The sequence below is a fragment of the Parasteatoda tepidariorum genome, chromosome 1 (genome assembly GCF_982258835.1).
Source record: "Parasteatoda tepidariorum strain Cologne lab strain chromosome 1, Ptep-v5.0, whole genome shotgun sequence".
In the NCBI taxonomy this organism is placed as follows: domain Eukaryota; kingdom Metazoa; phylum Arthropoda; class Arachnida; order Araneae; family Theridiidae; genus Parasteatoda; species Parasteatoda tepidariorum.
Genome location: NC_141755.1, coordinates 32,606,115 through 32,624,688, shown reverse-complemented (window position 1 = coordinate 32,624,688; position 18,574 = coordinate 32,606,115). Strand labels below are relative to the sequence as shown.

Genomic DNA, 18,574 nt, shown 5'->3' with positions numbered 1-18,574 from the left:
TTGTCCGGGATTCGAACCCGGGACCTTACAAGTGCAAGGTCAGCTCCCTGACCACTATACAAACCGGTAGGCAGTTACCCAAAGTAGGTTATGTAACAAAATGGGTTACATAACTTTACCAATATTTAAGTGTTTCTTTCAAAACTGACATGGACTTCAATAGAAAAAGACATTTTATGGACAAATTATATTGACAATTAAATAAAAAAAAATTGTGTACTTAAGTCATAAATACTCGAAACGGGATGTATAATATAGGGTTATATCATGTTACATATTGAGTGATTATTTTTCTCACTATATTCCAATCTACATTCACATGATTTTGATGTCAATGAAGAAATGTTTCTTACCACAAGCAAGAATTTGATGTTTTTCAAATAAGCATAACAGTGCTAACTTTGTGTTCTTTTAATCTGATCCAATTTTTTGATTAATCCCTATAGTCATGATATAGAAATTGTTAACTTAACATGTAATAAAAAGCTTACTAGTTGAGAGTTCTAAGAGATCATTTTTTTTTTATCATACATATAAAAATATTTGAAAATAATTCAATTTCTCGAGAATTATTTTATTTGCCTATGCAACATTAATTTATTTTGTTATAAATTTCTAATCAAACAATAGATGTAAGTACAAATTACATAGCAATCTTGCGAGCTTTAGGAGGGGAGGAAATTTCCCTGTGCAATTGACGTCCAAAGCCAAATTTGCTTCGGACCTAATGACTAAGAATTTTTAATAACTTATCTTTACTTTTAAAAGCACCAGCAATTTAAGAAGCCACGAATGTGAACACTATGACACAGTTTACATATTAGGGATTTTTAAAGATTTAGTCAATAGTTGGTAGTTTGTGGACAAGGAAAATGGCATGATCTTTATTTCCATGTACAAAGTATGGCTATTAGTTTCCAGAACTGATCTAAAAGTTCCTGAAAACTCAGGTATCTGGCAAAAACTTTAATAATCTCCTATTGGTGGGAAGTATGCAATAAGAGTGAAATATACTATAAGTGAAATAGAATGATATTTATATATTGTTCTTGCACAGTGCACAAAATAAAAAAGTGAACGCTTTAATAACTTTTAATAGATTTTATAGTACTTAATGTGTTCAAAGGCCTAATTTTAAAAGGAAAATTACACAAAAAGTGAAATTAATTTTAATTAGTTCAAACTGTTTACCAGCTCCATTCTTAAATTATTGGGGCAATATTTTCCAGATTGTAGATTAATTATATACCACTCATATTTTGAGAATCAAGAATTATTTGTCAAAAAAAGAGAAAAAAATGTTTATTCTGAGAAAGTAGGATTTTGTATCTCATTTGATATTGTCTGCGCTTTAATTACATTATGGTTGGTAATTAGCATTTTCATGGTCAGGACCTTCAACCCTTAACATAGAGTCCTGGTACATGAAAACCCAATCACTGTCAACAATCTAATCAAATATCAAAATCTGCATAAATATCAAAATCTAATCAGCAAATGTTTTAATTAGATATACAATTGTAAAAAAAAAATTTTACAAAAAATTTGACTTTAAATCATTTTAGATTTTCTTTTTTTTTAACTTACAAAGTGATTTTTAGCATTTTGTTTTTTCTTATTTCACTTTGTTTTTAAATTTTAAAGATGTTTCAAATAAAATGAAATGATTCTAGTTTTTTCAGGACATTTAATATTACTGAAAAATTCTGACATGGACAATAATATAGTGTGTAAAATTTATTACAGGTACATAAACTAAATAAATGTTCTAATTAAACAGGCAATTAGAAAAGTTTAAAATATGTCATGAAAAAGAAAAATTGTACTAAATGAAATAGAACATAAAAATGATCGTATAATACAAATAATTACAAAAATTTTATTTTTTTAATATACAAATTTAGATGATATTACAACAGGTCAGAAAAAATATACAAAGACATATTTTGATTATATAACAAAAAATGACAGTGAAATAGTTCTACATATTTTCAGACTTTTTGTTTCCATTCTAACAATTTATTCTTTGAGAACAATATTGTAATTCACACCAATATTCCGTTTCAAAATCCAAATAAACTATTAAAAAAATAGCTTTTTTTTTTTGGTTTTACATTTAATTCTGCAAAAATCATATATTCAATTTCAAAATACAAATAAATTTATAATATAAATATGTATGTTTTTTAACATACAAACATTTGACTTTCAAAGTTAATACACTTAACATAATTTTATTTTGCCCCAAAATGTAAATAGAATGTAATCTGAACATCAGAAATCAACAAAGTTACAATATTTTATGCTTCTCAAATTAAAAGCAATAAATGAAAAGGTGTACAGCATTTTCTAAAAAGTCTTATTTTTGTGACAAAAAGTTAAGATTTTGGTACGAATTTTGCGTTTGTATTTTTTTAAAAACAATACTTTGGTAAATATGAATATTTTAATTCAAAAGGTAAGTAAACTTACTAGCATCTATAATACAAATAAAACAACAGAAAATCCAAAAGATTGCAAAAAAATAAGGATGTTATATATAGAGAGCATGGAACTGCTTCATAGTAAGCCTTTTTCTACATTGGGGGCATTGCTTGCAATTTTTTATAGCTAGTTTTATACAATCGGAACAAAATATGTGTCCACAATTAGTGCTGACTAAACTCCTGCCACTTGCTTCAATCTGTAAAAAAAGGTAAGTCGCATAACTATTGCAATAAAACATAGACATCAGACACTTAAATGCTATCAAGGGTAGTTATTTTGCATTATTTAAACTATTTTAATATATATTTTAAAAATATAGTATGAGTAGAATAAAAAGAATTATAATCAGAAATACAATCATTTTACAGTTTTAATTAATGATAATGCTTAAAAATAAAAGAAATAGGGAAGTATAAAATAGAAAACAAGGCTTACAAAAATGTTACCAATCAAAAAACCACTTAGATTTTTCAATTAAGGTCAGTGAAAGCCAAATGAACCCAATAAAAAAAAACCTACTAATCCTGAAAAAATTTTATTTCAGAGGAAGAGAGAAAATTTACAGTACAAAGCTCAATTTAACTTTAAAGAAAAACCATCGAGTTTTCATTTTTATTTGACATCGTTCTCTAGGAATAATTTTTTAAAAAAATTTATTACTTTTTTTAAATAAATAAAAGATTGAAATTGCACAAGACTTCTATAAATTTTTTTTAGTTATCTTTTGTCCATATGTAAATTAAAAAAATGCTGATCTAAATTAACTAAACTTTGATGTTTAATTTACACAAAATTAAAGTTGTTTAAAATATTGGTCTTCTACACCTTTGTCTAAATTGGTTAATTTTAATTTACCTGTAAAGTGTTTAAAAAAAAATCTTTTGACCATTATTTTCATGAAGTATATAACGTTCATGAAAAAAATCATTTTTTATAACACTATATTGTTCAGGTGCTCCATGTAACTCAAAACAAGCAATAAATTAACAGCACTTTGTAAGTCCAGGACTATAAGCATGAGTAATAATCAATTAATCACTACTAAGTTGAATATAGAGGGATGATATACTTCTTTTTAATGCTTTGGTCTATTTCTTCACTATAATTATGAATATTACATTTTCCGTAATTTTGTTATTACTTATGCCACTTGCCAATGCTAGCAAGTCTGCTTGAAATCAAGCAAATTTTTAAGGCAGAAGGGTGTGTTTCTTGTTTTTTCAGTAGCACCATTTATGTTCCGTAATTTTTGTTTAATGGATAAGTAATCTCTTAGTTCTTTGGATCAATGACATTTACTTAATTTTTACTTTCACCATATATACAAAAAAATTGACTAATTTTTTATGTAAGCAACAATTTTATCCAATGTTTGACACTGGTAAAGTTATGGTTAAACAATGACCTAAAAGAAGAAATAAAATAAAGTTAATAGATAATAATGAGTAATAATAGCTTCCTATATCAGATCAGCACTTTCATCAATGGTTCAGTAATCTCTGTCTTAAAGAACAGGTATTTCACTAAGGACCAAATAAAATTTAAATTTCTAATAAATGCCTTAGTAGGCAAGAATTAATAAAGAATTAGAATTAATTTGAATAAGAATTAATAGAATTAATTTAGCTAGAATTAATTTTCTTAATAGTCTTAAACTGTTTTTAATTTTATACAAAACATAACAGAAATTTTTTAAAAATATTAGAATTTTAAGAGAAATATAATACTATAAACCTAACATTTTTTTTAAACCTTTCTCTGCAGAGTAAAAAGAAAATTTATCATAACTGCAAATACAAAGTCTATCCAAAGTAAAAAGTCAATTTTTTTCTTTAAATTTAATATTTGGGAGCAAATTATTATCTTTGATTTGCTGTTAAAAATGAAAAATGATTTTAAATATATTAAATAATTAATCTAAACATAATATGATGAAATCATATGAAATGCTCTCTACTTTTTGCCTGTCTCTACTCAATTGGATAAGCAATCTTAAACATTTCCATAAGTTGTATTTTCACTTAACATATGAATTACATTCTAATGTACACAGTTTTGAAAAGCATTAGAGAAACTGCATTGAATTTAATTTCTGAAGTATAAAAATAAGACAGCTCAGGTTATTTACAAACAAGGGGTATAACATAACCTACTAACAAGAAACTGAAATAGTTACCTCATCAGGACCATCAAAACAAACTCCACACTCTATCTTTCTTTTTTTCTTCTCCCTAAAAACACAATCTTGTTAGAACCAACTTTAAATGAGTAAATGAAGAAATTCATTTGTTTTTATCACTAATAAGAGTTACTGATTTGTGACAAGCACTATATAAATACAAAAGAATAATGTAAGTTTTTGAACTCAAATGTTTTTGAAATAAGTTTTGGAACTTAGACCCTTTTTACAAACTAAATATTCTCAGTGAATGAGGAAAAAATCAAGAAGATATTTCTGTTTTGCTTATGGTAAAAAATTTTGGTAATGTTTTATAATAATTTAGTACAATGTAATAATATACAGGGTCATTAACAAAGAATGCTGTAAATTTTGAAATTATGCAAGTAAGTAAACTCACATAAACATATGCATTTTTACCCATTTCAATATGATTTAAAAAATGCAAAATAAATTGCTTGTTAGACAAATAGTTTCGCTTACGGCTATAATTTGAATTAATAGATGGTAGATGTCACTTCTATAATCCAACATTTCAGTAAACCAAAATAAGTTTAAAAGGAACCTATTTTTAATGGCTTTTTACAATATAAATAAATTTTCAACAATATTACTAAGTGTAGTCCTAAAATGCTGTTAACTCAGAGTTTGGATAATTGAGCAATTGCAATGGCACAGTGATTAAGTCACTAGGCTGATAATGTGAAAGACTAAACTTTCATTCTGATGGCAGCTTGGAGCCCTCAAATTGATAGGAACTATGTTGTATGGCAAGTAAAAGTGGCTTATGTGGGCAGTAAAGGTGGCCGACCACATCATTAGTATTTAAGTCGCTGGCCTAGAAACACTGTGGAGCCTTAATGTCAATGATCTCCTAGGCTGTGAAATTACGGTACTTTTCCATTATACCGGAGCAGGCGATAAAGCCGTCAATAATGATGCAACCTAAGTCAAACGGAATATCGCTTCTGGCAACCTTTTGCCTTCACATTTTCAACGCAAGTCGCTGCCATTTTTTCTCTCCATCAGTCACGTCTTCTTCTCAATATGAAAAATTAACGCAAAAAGCAATGAAAATTTGAGATTTATCAAAACAGAGAAAGAAGCAGTCAGATTCTTTCAAGAGAAAGGCATTTTAGCTGAAATCACAATTTGTGATAAGAATCATGAAATGTAATTGCATATCGAAGATAAAATTCAATGGCATTGCAACCTTTCATCTTGTCCGCTGTAAAAGAAGTATCCGTAAAGGCACATGGTTTCAGTTATCGAAATTGGGCTTTTTGAAGAGTTTATTTATTGTTGGAGCTAAGTTAAATGGTGTGAAAAGCAGTTGGAAATCAGACACGGAACAGTTGTAGACTGGAATAACTTCATGCATGAGGTTTGTGTGTATTCTTTACTTAAACGTGAACAACGGAAAATAGGAAAACCTGTCATGATCGTTAAGAGGATGAAAGCTTGTTTACGATTTCTAAAAAACAATGCGGGGCGGATTATACCACAACGATGGATATTCCGTGGAGTTTGCCGGAAAACATACAAATGTTTCCTTGTGGAGGTGCCAAACCAATCCTTGAACACTTTATTGAAGGCAATTAAGGAAAACATCGAAAAAGAAACTATAATATATTCTGATTCATGGAAATTATACTGACAAGTAAGCTAGAAGATGAAAGTTTCGAACATTTCAAAGTGAACCATAAGTACAACTTAGTGGATTCGGAAACTGGAACGCACAAGCAGAAAATAGAGTGATTGTGGGGTAATAAGAAATAAGAAACAAAGAGGAACGGCACTTCATCACCTCAAAAGTTATCTTGCGGAATTTATGTGGAGAAGGCAAACGGAGGACCCATTTGAAAATATTTTAAGCGATATTAAAATGTTTATGCCTATGAAGTAAAAGAAAATTGGACCATTTATTGAATGTTGTTTTTTTATGTGCATGCTGTGTGTTGTGTCCAATAAAGTCTGCTTCGTGTGATTTGTTCCAGCGACTGAGTGCCGTCGCCAAAAAGTCTGCTTGGCGAGATTTGTGCCGGTATAATGGAAAAGTACCAAAATTACTTTAGATAAATTAAGCAAAAAATTCTCAGATATTATCATTAGTTATGAATTTATAAGAGGCATGTACTGTATACATAACATTCAGAGATCATCCAGATATCATATAAGCAAATTTTTTATTTTTTTGGATAATAATATAAGCATATAAATTTATCTACACACCTTCGTCAAAACAAATAATTAAAAATTAAGCTAAGAATATGTTTATGTAAAATACTTTTTCCCAAAATGCAATTTTTTTTATTCAATAATAATTATTATTTTTGAAATTTAAAAGAAAGTATCTTATTTAAACTCAAGTTTTTTTATGAGCAAAAATAAGATAATATCTACCCACTCTTAGATGTTTATGCAATATTTGAATATCCACTTTAATTTTTTTTAACTTAAAAAATTAACTTACGCTGATTCAGAGGCTATTTGTTGCAATCTATTCAAAACATAATTTTGGCTTTCAGGCGGTGTAGCAACAGGAACATAGGTGTTTCCTTCAACAATTAAGACGGAATCATCTAATGAAAGGTCTGTGTATTCTGTTACACTACTAAAATATAATTGAAAACATATGAAAAATGAAAGTGGAAATTTTCTTTATTCTCACGTTTGAGATTAAATTTTAAATGTGGATACATAAATTAAATAAATTTTAAAGAACTCACTTAGGGTATTCACTTTGATTTGATGGCCTTGGATTCTGAGATTTTCTGTGTTTTTTCTTAGCCTCTGTGTTTGGACTCATGTAATTTTCTAAAATTTGCACTTCTGACGGTGATGCTTTCTTTTCAAAAACTATACAAAAATCATCATCATCATTAGAATGGTTAATAGATGAAGATTCTATATCACCTGATGTAAAAGGAATAGTAACAGGTAGACTGGAAGAAGAAAGATTAGGAGGAATATCATTGTCCGGTTGAAGCTCTATCCATCCTTCATCTTCCTCTATACACTGAAATTTAGAATTACAACAGGAATTTACATTTAGAATTACATTTAGAATTACAATAAGTAAACAATTGAAACAAATACTTTAATAAAATTTCTTTCAGTACAAAATTTTCAATTTTTACAGCAGCTTAAAATCTAAATTATAAAAGTGGAAATTTTGAACAGACAAACTTCTGAACAGAAATGTCTAAAAAACAATAAAAATAAGGTAATTTATAGTATATTTTGACATAAAATTTGTATAGTACAATAATAATAAAATAGGACAGGATTTTGAGGAGTATGTACTTCTAGTAATTTTACTTTTAACATTTCATAGCTATTTTTTTTTTTTTTTTGTAAGGGAATGACGGCACTGAAAATTATTGAAATGCTGAAAGCAATTTCTCTATAATTAAATCCAGTTATGCACCACTCAATTTCTAAAAAAAAAATTCTCTGACTTTTTCAGGTAAATTTAATTTCAATGAAAATCCAGACTATATTTTATCGACAATGTAATGTTAAATATTTGTTTTGGGATTTAAGATTTCTCAATGAATGGAGAAAAATAATAACCATTTTATTTATATTGCAATAAATGACAATCAAGAGACAGGGTTAGAAACATAAAATTTTTAGAAATGACAAATTATTTGTTTTATATATATATATATAAAAAACGAATATGCACGCTTAAAATATGCTAATGAATTTAACATCTTCCATCCCAAATTATGCTTCTTACATATACAAATTTCAGTCACAATTATTTCAGATTATTTTAATTATTTATTAATTATTTTAGAAAAAAAAATAATTTTTTTTCTCATTTGGTCTAGAAAATATTAACTAAAAAAAATTATTATTATTTAAAAAAAAATATAGTTATATTGAAAATACTGAGATTAAGAGCAAAAAAAAAATTCTGAATAACTTTTGATCTAATGATCTTCATGTTCTAATACACAATCTTAATGGCTCGACAGGGTAACTTCAAATATGCTAATTAATAATTGTAGAATATATTGTAAGTTATGAAATCAGACATAAAAACATACTTTCTCTAAATAAACATATCCTTTTTTTTGTTGACAAATTCGGATTTCTGACCCCCAAAATATAGGAGTCAGCTGTCAATCATAGTTTGGTCAGGAGAGCGATCTTAAGTTTGGACCCCTCAATGATAATTTTATTTTTTGCATATTTCGCCAGATCTTGAGAACTTACTGAGCTATCGAAAATATTTTGCATACAATTACAAAACTCATTTATCTAAAGGTATCTCCCAGAAAGAAAGAAATTTTAGTGGATATTTATTATTTTATTTAATAATAGTCAAAATAATTTCGAATTATATGGTATAAAATTTTCTACACCATTTTAAAGTATCTAATTTAATATGGCAAAATACAAAATTTGATTGAAATTGGGTGAATACTTCCTGAGAAATCGAATATTGTATATTTAATCGAATATTATACAAAATTTACATATTTAAAATTCGATTTCTCAGGAACTATTCAACCAATTTTGATCAAATTTTGCCATGCAAAATTAGATACTTTAAAATGATGCAAAAAATCGTATACCTTATAATTCAAAATTTTTTGGAATTTTATTTAAATAAAACGATAAAAAATAAATCTTTACTAAAATTTATTTTTTGTATGAAATCATCTTTGGATAATTGAATTTAAAAGTTGCGTGCAGGAAATTTTTGAATTTGCTTAAAAAGTTCTCGAGATATGGTGAAATATGAGGAAATGAAAATTAACATTAAGGGGTCCAAATTTCGGACCGCTCTACTGACTAAACTATTAAGACCATATTTCCCAGATTGTGGATATCCCAATATTTTAGGGGTCAGGAATCTGAATTCATCGAAAAAGAGTAATGTTTTTTAGGAGAAAGTACATTTTTGTGTCTGATTTCGTAACTTTAACTATCATCTGCACTTATTTAAAATATTAAAAGTCAACCCCTCGAGTGATTGAGTCCTAGAAAGTGAAGATATGATCATTAAATGAAAAAATTTTCAGGGTGGTCCCTTTTTTGATGCTCTGTACATTTTTAAATATTGATATTTTCTTATGATATATCAGAATATTAAAAATTAAGATATCCTTCAACACTAGTTATTATTAAAGTATATATTAAGGAAATGAAATTTTTTTTTGAACTTGTTAAATTGTATAAGAAATTGGTGATTAAATATTATATACAACATGCTATTTATAACATATGAATAACAATATTTATACCAATATATAACTGCAACTTTTTAGGCTTTGATGTCTATATGTAAATAAACAGTAAAAAACTAACACACGTCTAAATTTAATCAGCCTTGATTTTAATAATTTATTAATTAGTTATGACAGCAGTATTTGAGTGATAGATGCTTACAATTATTGAGTCCTCTGTATTAACAACTTCGACCGATTCGGTAACACTGAAATTACTTTGATTGAGTGGTTCAACTTCAGCTAAAATGGAAGAAAAAACTTTAAGTATATATTACTGCTAACCAGATTTTTTTTTCCCCAAATCAAAATATCATTGATTATGTTCTTAATAATTTTTTGTTATTACACTTTGTAACATTGTCTATTTCTGTCACATATTTTTCCTAATGTAACTTATTCATGTAATTTTTTTTCCAAATTTGTCTATTTTTCTCACTTGCATTTTAAATTATATATGTTTTTGAATATCTTTACTTATAAAAAAGTTATTCTTTGAGAAACAAAACTTCTTTTTATCACTATACTTATGTTGCAAGTAGATACATTTTCTTGACAAGTTATGTGTTATTCTTCAAGCAAACATTTGTCTACATTAGGATTTTGTCATATATTCAGCCATTCATTGTCCTTGAATATATGACTAGTGATGCATTCTTCAAGCAAGCACTTGCCTACATCAGAATTCTGTCATATATTCAGTCATTCATAGTCTTTAAATGTATGACAACTTTCATGATTCAAAAGTGACAGGTGAAATGATACTAAAGAGTCAAAATGTGATGCATTGAGAGGACCACTTTTGTGATGCGAACTTAACACAAGTCTTTTCCAGAATTCTAATTTGTTTGAAAGTTATGGCAATTTTAAGTACTTCCTTTTTGCTTCATGTAACATTTTACCTAAAAATTATTGAAACTACAAAAGTAAGTAAATAAATGTACTAGGAATATAATGAAATAAAAATAATAATAATTAAGATTTAATTATTAGTTCAAAAATTATGAACTCTTAAAGTTGTATTTTGTCATATTCCATATAAATCAATCAACTGAAATGCAACAACTTGAAATTTGACATGCTGAAAGGGCCATTTTCAATTAAGAACTTAAATTTTTTGTTAAGAACTCTAACATGCTAAAAGGGCCCTTTTTACTAAACTTTAATTTGTTCAAAAGCTACTGCAATTTTAATTGCTTTATTCACAAATTTTTTTTCTTCACTTTTTTGCTTAAAAAAATTATTATTTATCCATTGTTGGTATGAAAAATATAATTCTCTTGAAATCCTCATTTAAAAAGTTTATGCTTGACTTAATATCAAAAGTAACAACAAAAAAAAAAGGAATAAAAGAAAAAAATATCTTATATATGTAGTGGAATGTAACAGTTAGGCGAATTGCATCATCTACTTCCTCGTTGAAAGGTGCCAGCCTCTCCAGAAGAGAAAGCTCCGGTATCCAAGGTGCCATTGAGTCCAGACGGGAAAGGTCCCGAATAAATTAATAACTCTTACTCTTTTCCATAGAACAATCTGATTTAGCATTCTTTTTTGATCCGGCAACCCTGCGTGTAGGCAGCTCTCACCGGTCATGATATCGCTGTTAAACTTATTTCCTTTTTTTTAATTAAATGCTAAGTTTCATTATTAAACTATTGTCTTTATTTCCTCCCTTACTCCACAAACTCCTACATATATAATGTAATAACTCTTATGAGAGAGTGATTAGGTGGTGCCAAATATATATCTTAATATTCATTTTGAAATTTTATAAAAATATGAAAAAAGATTCGAGAGAGACAAAAGCCATTGCAAATTTATAATGTTATAATGATCTAAACTTATTGTTTTATATAATTAACAATTTCCATCAATTTATCCTTATCATGTCACACAACCTGTATCTACAGTTTATTATTTTTTAAAACGGGGTATTGATTTATTTCTTTTTGAAGAATATATTAACAAAATATTTTTTCATAAAACTATATATTTCATAAACAAATGATAATTTTCAAAAATATTAAATTTTTATTTAAAAAAAATTATGAGAGGAGTAAACAGGGTGTGGAGCCTCCAAGTAATGCAAATATTCTTAACATCTAAAAATTAGAGAACAATAGAACTTTCCTGGGTCAAATAAAATGTAACAAACTCTTTTCTATAACTTAATCATACAAAATTAAACATAATACATTCTATATCAACTAAAAGTTCTATACCATGATTGTCAACCCAAAAATAGAAAAAATTCTTAGATTTTAAATTAATTGAAACCTTATTAACTAGATATTATTTGTTTAATTTTAACTGCATATTTTATATCATAGACAGGTTTAATCCACTAAAAAAGTCTGTAAAGAAACTAACACATACAATATGAATGGTAAGTAAATTAAATGGGCTAATAAAAAAAAAATTTTAAAAAAAAAGAGAAAGAGAAGGAATAACTTTACAACATAGCTAGAATAAATATTAAAATCTTTTAAAATGAAATTGCTTGAAAAACTAAAAACATAAAATTAAAATACTAAAAGTAAGATATAAAAGAAAAGAAAATTAAAGAAAGGTAAATAAAATTATTTAAAAAAGAATACAATATGAATATTTTTTTAAAAAAAAAAGTAAGCAACACATAAACTATTTTTTATCGATTTCCAACTTAAAAGTCATCGTTGCCTGAGCTATGATTTCAAACAACTGACTTTGTTTTAATAGAAAACAAACCCGAAACAAAAGAAATGAATCAAACTTGCTATGAGATATAAGATTTTATTAAATTATTTATTTTTACTTGATTCTAATATATTTCAAATGAGTATTTTTTGTTATTATTTATTTCTCTCTCTCTCTTTCAAATTAATATTTGGATAGAAATCATTGGTATGATATTCTTGATTTGTCTCTATTGTTTGACATGCGCAATTTTGTGGTTTCTTGTAGTTTTCTTGGTTTTATTTTTTAAAGATAACACTTATAGCGTTAAATTAACAACAATTAACACACAAATGTAAAAGTTCTACAATAAAATGGGTGGCTAAAACAAAGTACAGAGGGCAGACATTCATTGCTTTCTTAAGCCATTAGTAAAACAGGTATCACTTATAATATTCTTAAAAGTATTATTTATTTTTTATTTTATTTTGAATGACATCGTTATTTACAGGTAAAATACATACAATATAATTCATATTTTATTAAATATGAACTAAATTTTTATGAATTTAGTAAGTTGTATAAGGGAAAACATAGCATAAATTGAAAAATAACTTATAATTGAAAAAAGTGCATACGACTTCTGATTTCAAATGAATCTTCAGGTAAACTGGAATTTATTACAGTGACATCCTCTTGATCTTCCTATAAAGAGTTGTTAAAAATTATTATAGTTAAAAGGAGATTAATTATCTGTGTATACTAATTGTAAGGCTTGGCCACTCTATTTTCAAAGGTTAAAGTATATTTAGACCAAACCTTTTCTTTGTATTATTTTCAGATAGGTACTTTACAAGTTTGGGATCTTTCTATTAAATAACTGATAAAACACAATAACATCTTATTGCTTACATGAGAATTGCGATGTTTTTCTTTAAAAAAATTTTCTTTATCAAAAATGTTTTTAAAAATGCTCTCCTGAACAATTTAAAAATGTGGCATATTACTATATTGTCCGAAGACCTTCAACTGGTATATATGGAACAAAGATGAAACTTCAAGTACTAATGAGCTTGTTTTCTTAATCTGATTTATAATTATGATATTTGAAGCAGTTTTTTTTCTGCATTACATAAATAATAAACTTAATCGTATATAACTCTATGCCCTAATGCTTATTCCATTAACTATTAAGCAAGGGAAGTATAATAGTTCTTGGTTTATTTGAAATATAAATGAGAGTGTAAAAATTATTATGTATAGTATTAATTTAAAGCGTTTTTACTATTTAAAGCAGACATGTATTTAGATTGAATTGAATTTTTTTTAAGGAAATTATTTTGTTTTCCATTAAAGAATTGCCACATGAAAGCAGAAACGCGCGTGATGAAAACTCATCTATATCTTTAAATATGCTCATTAAGTTATACCATTATGCTATTTATATAATATTTTTTAATTGTATAATTGTCTGCTACATTGTTATTCCCCCTAATATTCTTCTCGTTAAAAAATTGAATTTAAGAGAAATTTTGCTTTCAGCATTAAAATTTACTATGTAGGGCCACAACCAAACAAGCAAATTATTTTTTAGCTATTTAATTTTAAAATATAGCATTAGATACAATAGCTAACACAGAAGCAAAAATAATATTCCTATCACACAACATTAACTAAGCCTAACCATAGATACCTACTTTACCCCACCTCATAAAACAACTCATAATAAATAGAATTTTGAAATTTATTCTTAAATTTCTATATAAATTTTTTTCTTTAGACATCTCTCTACTAGTTTGAACTAAAATGAATAGTTTTTGATAGTTTGTAATGATATTAGAAGTAGGTTCATCAACAGCTTAAATTAACACATTTTATAAGTTGATCATAAACAAATAGTTAGTTAATTTTTTTCATCAGTTTCTAATACTGAAATAAAAATGCTTGCCACAATCCCAGTAAATGCCTCTAAAAATATTAAATAAATTATCAACTTAGAAGAAGAAAATATATGTTTTTTAACAAAATACTCACTTTTCCCCCACCTGACTCTATCCAATAAAATTCCCCCCAATACCAAAAATAAAACTTGCCCCACGTTTTTGACATCAAAAACTCAACCTTGGGTTAAACTCAAAAATAAGTGTAACTTTGATAATTTTATTATCGTATAAAATTTGCAGAATGAATATGTAACATGTTCAAGGCTGCCTTTTTGAAGTCGTCCGAAGATCACTCAAGGTAAATATAAATGTAATACAATCATGAATTTAATGTATGAGAACAATTCTTAACAAACATGATTTAAATTTATGGGATATTTCCGCATCATGACCTGTCGCACCTACTACAATTGCCAAGGTGCGAAATAGATTTCAAACTTGCAAATTTTTTTAAAAATAACATGTAGATGTTTGGCTACACATTATACTTTGCAAGTTGGTCCTTTTCGATGATTTTTTTTTTTTTTAGTTTCTTATGAGAAACTGCCCAGTAGTTGTCAATTAGCATAGTTGTATTGACAATTAGTTTAGTTGACCCTGAAGTTGTATTGGAGATTATTCTGCCACAGATCACAATACAGGAATTAGCCTTAAATTTAGATTAGGGGGATATTTCCGTATCATGATCTGTGGCTAAATAACCACTAAGTCTTGGCAACTTCCAGGCAGCAACCTGTTTGAAACTAAAAAAACATCACAGAAAGGGATCAACTCGAAAGGTATAACTCGTAGCTAAACCTGGGCAATCAACTACATTTTCTTTTTCAAAATTTGCAAGTTTAACATCTGTTTGGCGTCTGTACTTGCCGCGACAGATCACGTTACGGAAATATCTCCTAGATGAATGTGCAATTTTGTCGAATGGTGACCATAAAAATTATTCATGTTTTATGGCTGGACGAATAGTAGGAATTTAGAGTTCAGGTAAAACAAATACCGACCTAGTAAAGGTGGAAGGATAAACTGCTTTAAACATATATAATTAATAAAATATTTTTTCTGACATAAATTAGAAGCTTTATATTTTATAATCGACTTATTTAAATTTTATTACGATTATTTAAGCCACACAAAAACAAACATTCCAAAAAAAGTATAATTAAAATTATCCTGTCGATGGAATTTTTAACAAATTTATAACACAGAACACTATTTTCCAAAATATATAGATATTATTTAGAAAATCACTTTATGCATTATTAGGTCGTCTGATTTAATCGAATTTCTAAAGATATTTCATGATATCTCGTTTTTGTTTTTACACTGTACTACATAAAAAAATTTTAAGCAACATTTACCATTATTTAATTGGGGTATAAGTTTTAAGAGCTCACTATTGAACACTAATTCGCAAATATTATGAAATAACCTGAGCGATTTCAACTTTAATCGGCAACTTTTATAAACAAAGAAAAACATTAATGACTTCGAAAGAAAATAAAACTCCGACAGGTTCCAATTCTTATTTTGGATGAACTGACTACAGTGGATAAATTCGAAAGACGCAAATCGCATTGGTTTTTATAGATTAACAGAATGAAAACTGAATAAACCGATTGCTACGATTTTCGTAGTGCAGTGACTGAGCATTGCCATTTGAGCAAATATAATTCCGGAATGAAAACTAAGTGTCCTCAAATTTGAGGACAGTTTCCATCTGGTTTCGAGACTAGAAAAATCTCATTTACGAAAGCCGGAAGAGAAGGAGTAATGAAGATGGCTGTTTACTTTCAATGTTATGATTGAGTATCGAGTGATTGAAGCTAATTTATGAGTATTTGAGGCTCATCATGATATTTATTATTATATGAGTCTCAAATTACTGCGTTAATGGTTAGATTAAAACCTGGATAGACCTTCTTCCCTTGGCCATGGGTGCCCAACAGGGTAAAGAAAATAGAGGAAGCAGCTCCTCTGTAGGAAGTGGGAGCCATGGAGGTAAACCTTCAAAACATAAATCAAAATCTAAAGATTCTAGGATATCCTCTGGAGCTGCAAACATATTTACAGAACACAATGGTACGTCATAGCCAATTACTAATGATTATTCTGTAATTGATACTCCTTGTAATTGGTAACTTACGTCAACCCTGTTATGTTTACCATTCATATTTTTATCAAATAAAATTCTAAATGAGTCGGGAACGTTATGGAATTAAACTCTACATTGTTATAACTAAGCATAAAGATTACCTAAATATTATAATGTACCTTAGCTATTAAAATTTTACTTGGTAAATTATAAAAGCCTTAAAAATTGCAGGATATATTATTTCTAATTGCTCTATAAAAAAAATTTATTGTTATGAATCTTATTGTTTAACAATGACATCTTTGGTGTTTGTTATATTTATTGTATTATTTTTTCCTGACTACTCTTTATTAATTTAAGAAAATTCATCTTTTTTTAAAGTTTTTTTCTCATTCCAAGTTGTGTTGACAATTCTGTCATATTTTCACAATATTAAACATTTTTTAATTGCATTAAAACATAATGTCTATAAAGTTATTAATTTATGGTATAGTAATAAGTAAATAGTTATAATCATATGAAGTAATTTATTGTAAAGTATTTGCATGCATGCATTACTTATTATATTAAGTAGTAAAATGAATTTAATATGTGTGATTGGATCTTGTTAATCAAATGAGAGCTTCTTTAAATTGATATGAGGCAAATAAAATGAATCCTTTTGAATATTTTGATAAAATCATAAATTAATGTAAAGTATGTCATTATTTACATACTTCGAAAAAAAATTCCTTAAGAAAAACAAGGTTCACATGAGTGCATTTTTCTAATTTTTAAACTTGGTAATGTTAATTAGTTTATTTAAAACATAAAATTTCTGATTGCAATATTAATACTAAGTAATGGCTTAAATTCCATATTGAGTATATCACATTACATTGAGGGCTTGTTGTTCTTTATTTTATGGTAAAAGTTATAAAAGTATGAAAAAACTATTCTTGTACTCATTTTGTGAGGGAGCCTCTTGGATTCTAGTGTATTGTTTATGCCTTTAGTGTTAATATTAAATTGATCTTGTATTAATTTTTTTTTTAAAGCATGCTAGGTAAAAGAAAATACATAAAAATAAGAATATGCAATGGATATAAAAAGTGAAATTAATTTATAGTGAAAAACTTATTTTTCAGCTGAAAAAAAAAAATTTTTTTTTTTGTACACTATAGATTTAGGTTGGCAAATTTTTAAAGTTTTGAAGTATAACAGATTTACTGATTTTAATTGCAGAACTATCTCTGACATATAGGCAACCTAAGATTTATAATTTTTTAATTATTTACACATTTTCTTCACCTTAAAATAACCTGCAATGATTTTGTTATTAACCTTAATTTGATAATGTATTTAGCTATAATATACAAACATATATATATACTAGGTCAATAAAATAAAAGTGCTTTTTGTGAGAAAAATGACTGAAAAAAGATCTGTTCGAAAATATAGAATTACAATTACAGTTGAGATATTCGTTTATGATTTGAAAGCCTGTAATCGCACTCTTTAATTTAAAACTAATAGTTAGTTTGTTATATGTATGTGTTTTCACATTTCTTAGTTAATATTTTCTTTATCATATTTTTTTTAACTGTTTGATTATACTAACTAACAGAAATTAAATTCCTTGGAGACTATGAGGTGCTATAGTAAATTTTGTACTAAGGGCTTCCTTAAAATAGTGACCCCTGCCTAGTGATTAGCTTCCTGGTCAAAACACCAAAAGATTAATATTTATACTTGTGTTGTTCATTAATAGCAGTAATCAACATAATCTAAGAATGCCAAACGTATCAATTTATCCCACTTGAGGTTTGTTAACCCTTTTTTTTCTTGAGCATTTGGATATTTAGAAGCATGTAAAAAAAATACTGCGAATGACATTTATATAATTATCTAAATCTTGTCCTATATCTTCGTCTATGATATCCTTGGATTTTTTTTTATTACATTATTAGGTGTGTTTAAAAAGTATCTGACTTTT

The 18,574-nt window shown here is 27.0% G+C and overlaps 2 protein-coding genes across 4 annotated transcripts in view; one reads left to right on the top strand and one right to left on the bottom strand.

Annotated features, from left to right (window-relative positions):
- Nucleotides 1–1,859: 1,859 nt before the first annotated feature.
- On the bottom strand, nt 1,860–16,107 carry LOC107439650 (uncharacterized). 2 transcript variants are annotated; one of them, XM_016052319.5, is made up of 7 exons: nt 15,866–16,107; nt 13,203–13,269; nt 10,073–10,152; nt 7,396–7,685; nt 7,140–7,280; nt 4,664–4,718; nt 1,860–2,683 (listed from the first exon to the last, which is right to left on the bottom strand). In XM_016052319.5, exons 1-7 carry the CDS (start codon nt 15,866–15,868, stop codon nt 2,534–2,536), a joined length of 786 nt encoding a protein of 261 aa, XP_015907805.3. In that variant the 5' UTR covers nt 15,869–16,107; the 3' UTR covers nt 1,860–2,533. The 2 variants fall into 2 exon arrangements, with proteins under 2 accessions (XP_015907805.3, XP_015907806.3); XM_016052320.5 differs by having other exon boundaries at nt 7,140–7,277; nt 15,866–16,099.
- Nucleotides 16,108–16,240: 133 nt separating this feature from the next.
- LOC107439649 (uncharacterized) overlaps nt 16,241–18,574 on the top strand; it is a 51,465-nt gene continuing 49,131 nt past the window's right edge. For both annotated transcript variants that reach the window (XM_087161388.1, XM_087161383.1), the window contains exon 1: nt 16,241–16,586. In XM_087161388.1, coding sequence (XP_087017514.1) covers nt 16,439–16,586 — 148 coding nt within the window. In that variant the 5' untranslated portion in view covers nt 16,241–16,438. The remainder of the gene's footprint in view (nt 16,587–18,574) is intronic.

What these genes read in the sequence shown, in the direction of transcription:
- LOC107439650 (XM_016052319.5), bottom strand. An exon ending in AATCAAAGTGAATACCCTAA is followed by an intron (nt 7,281 to 7,395) that starts GTGAGTTCTTTA and finishes ATTATATTTTAG; the next exon opens with TAGTGTAACAGAATACACAG. An exon ending in CAAATAGCCTCTGAATCAGC is followed by an intron (nt 4,719 to 7,139) that starts GTAAGTTAATTT and finishes TTGTGTTTTTAG; the next exon opens with GGAGAAGAAAAAAAGAAAGA.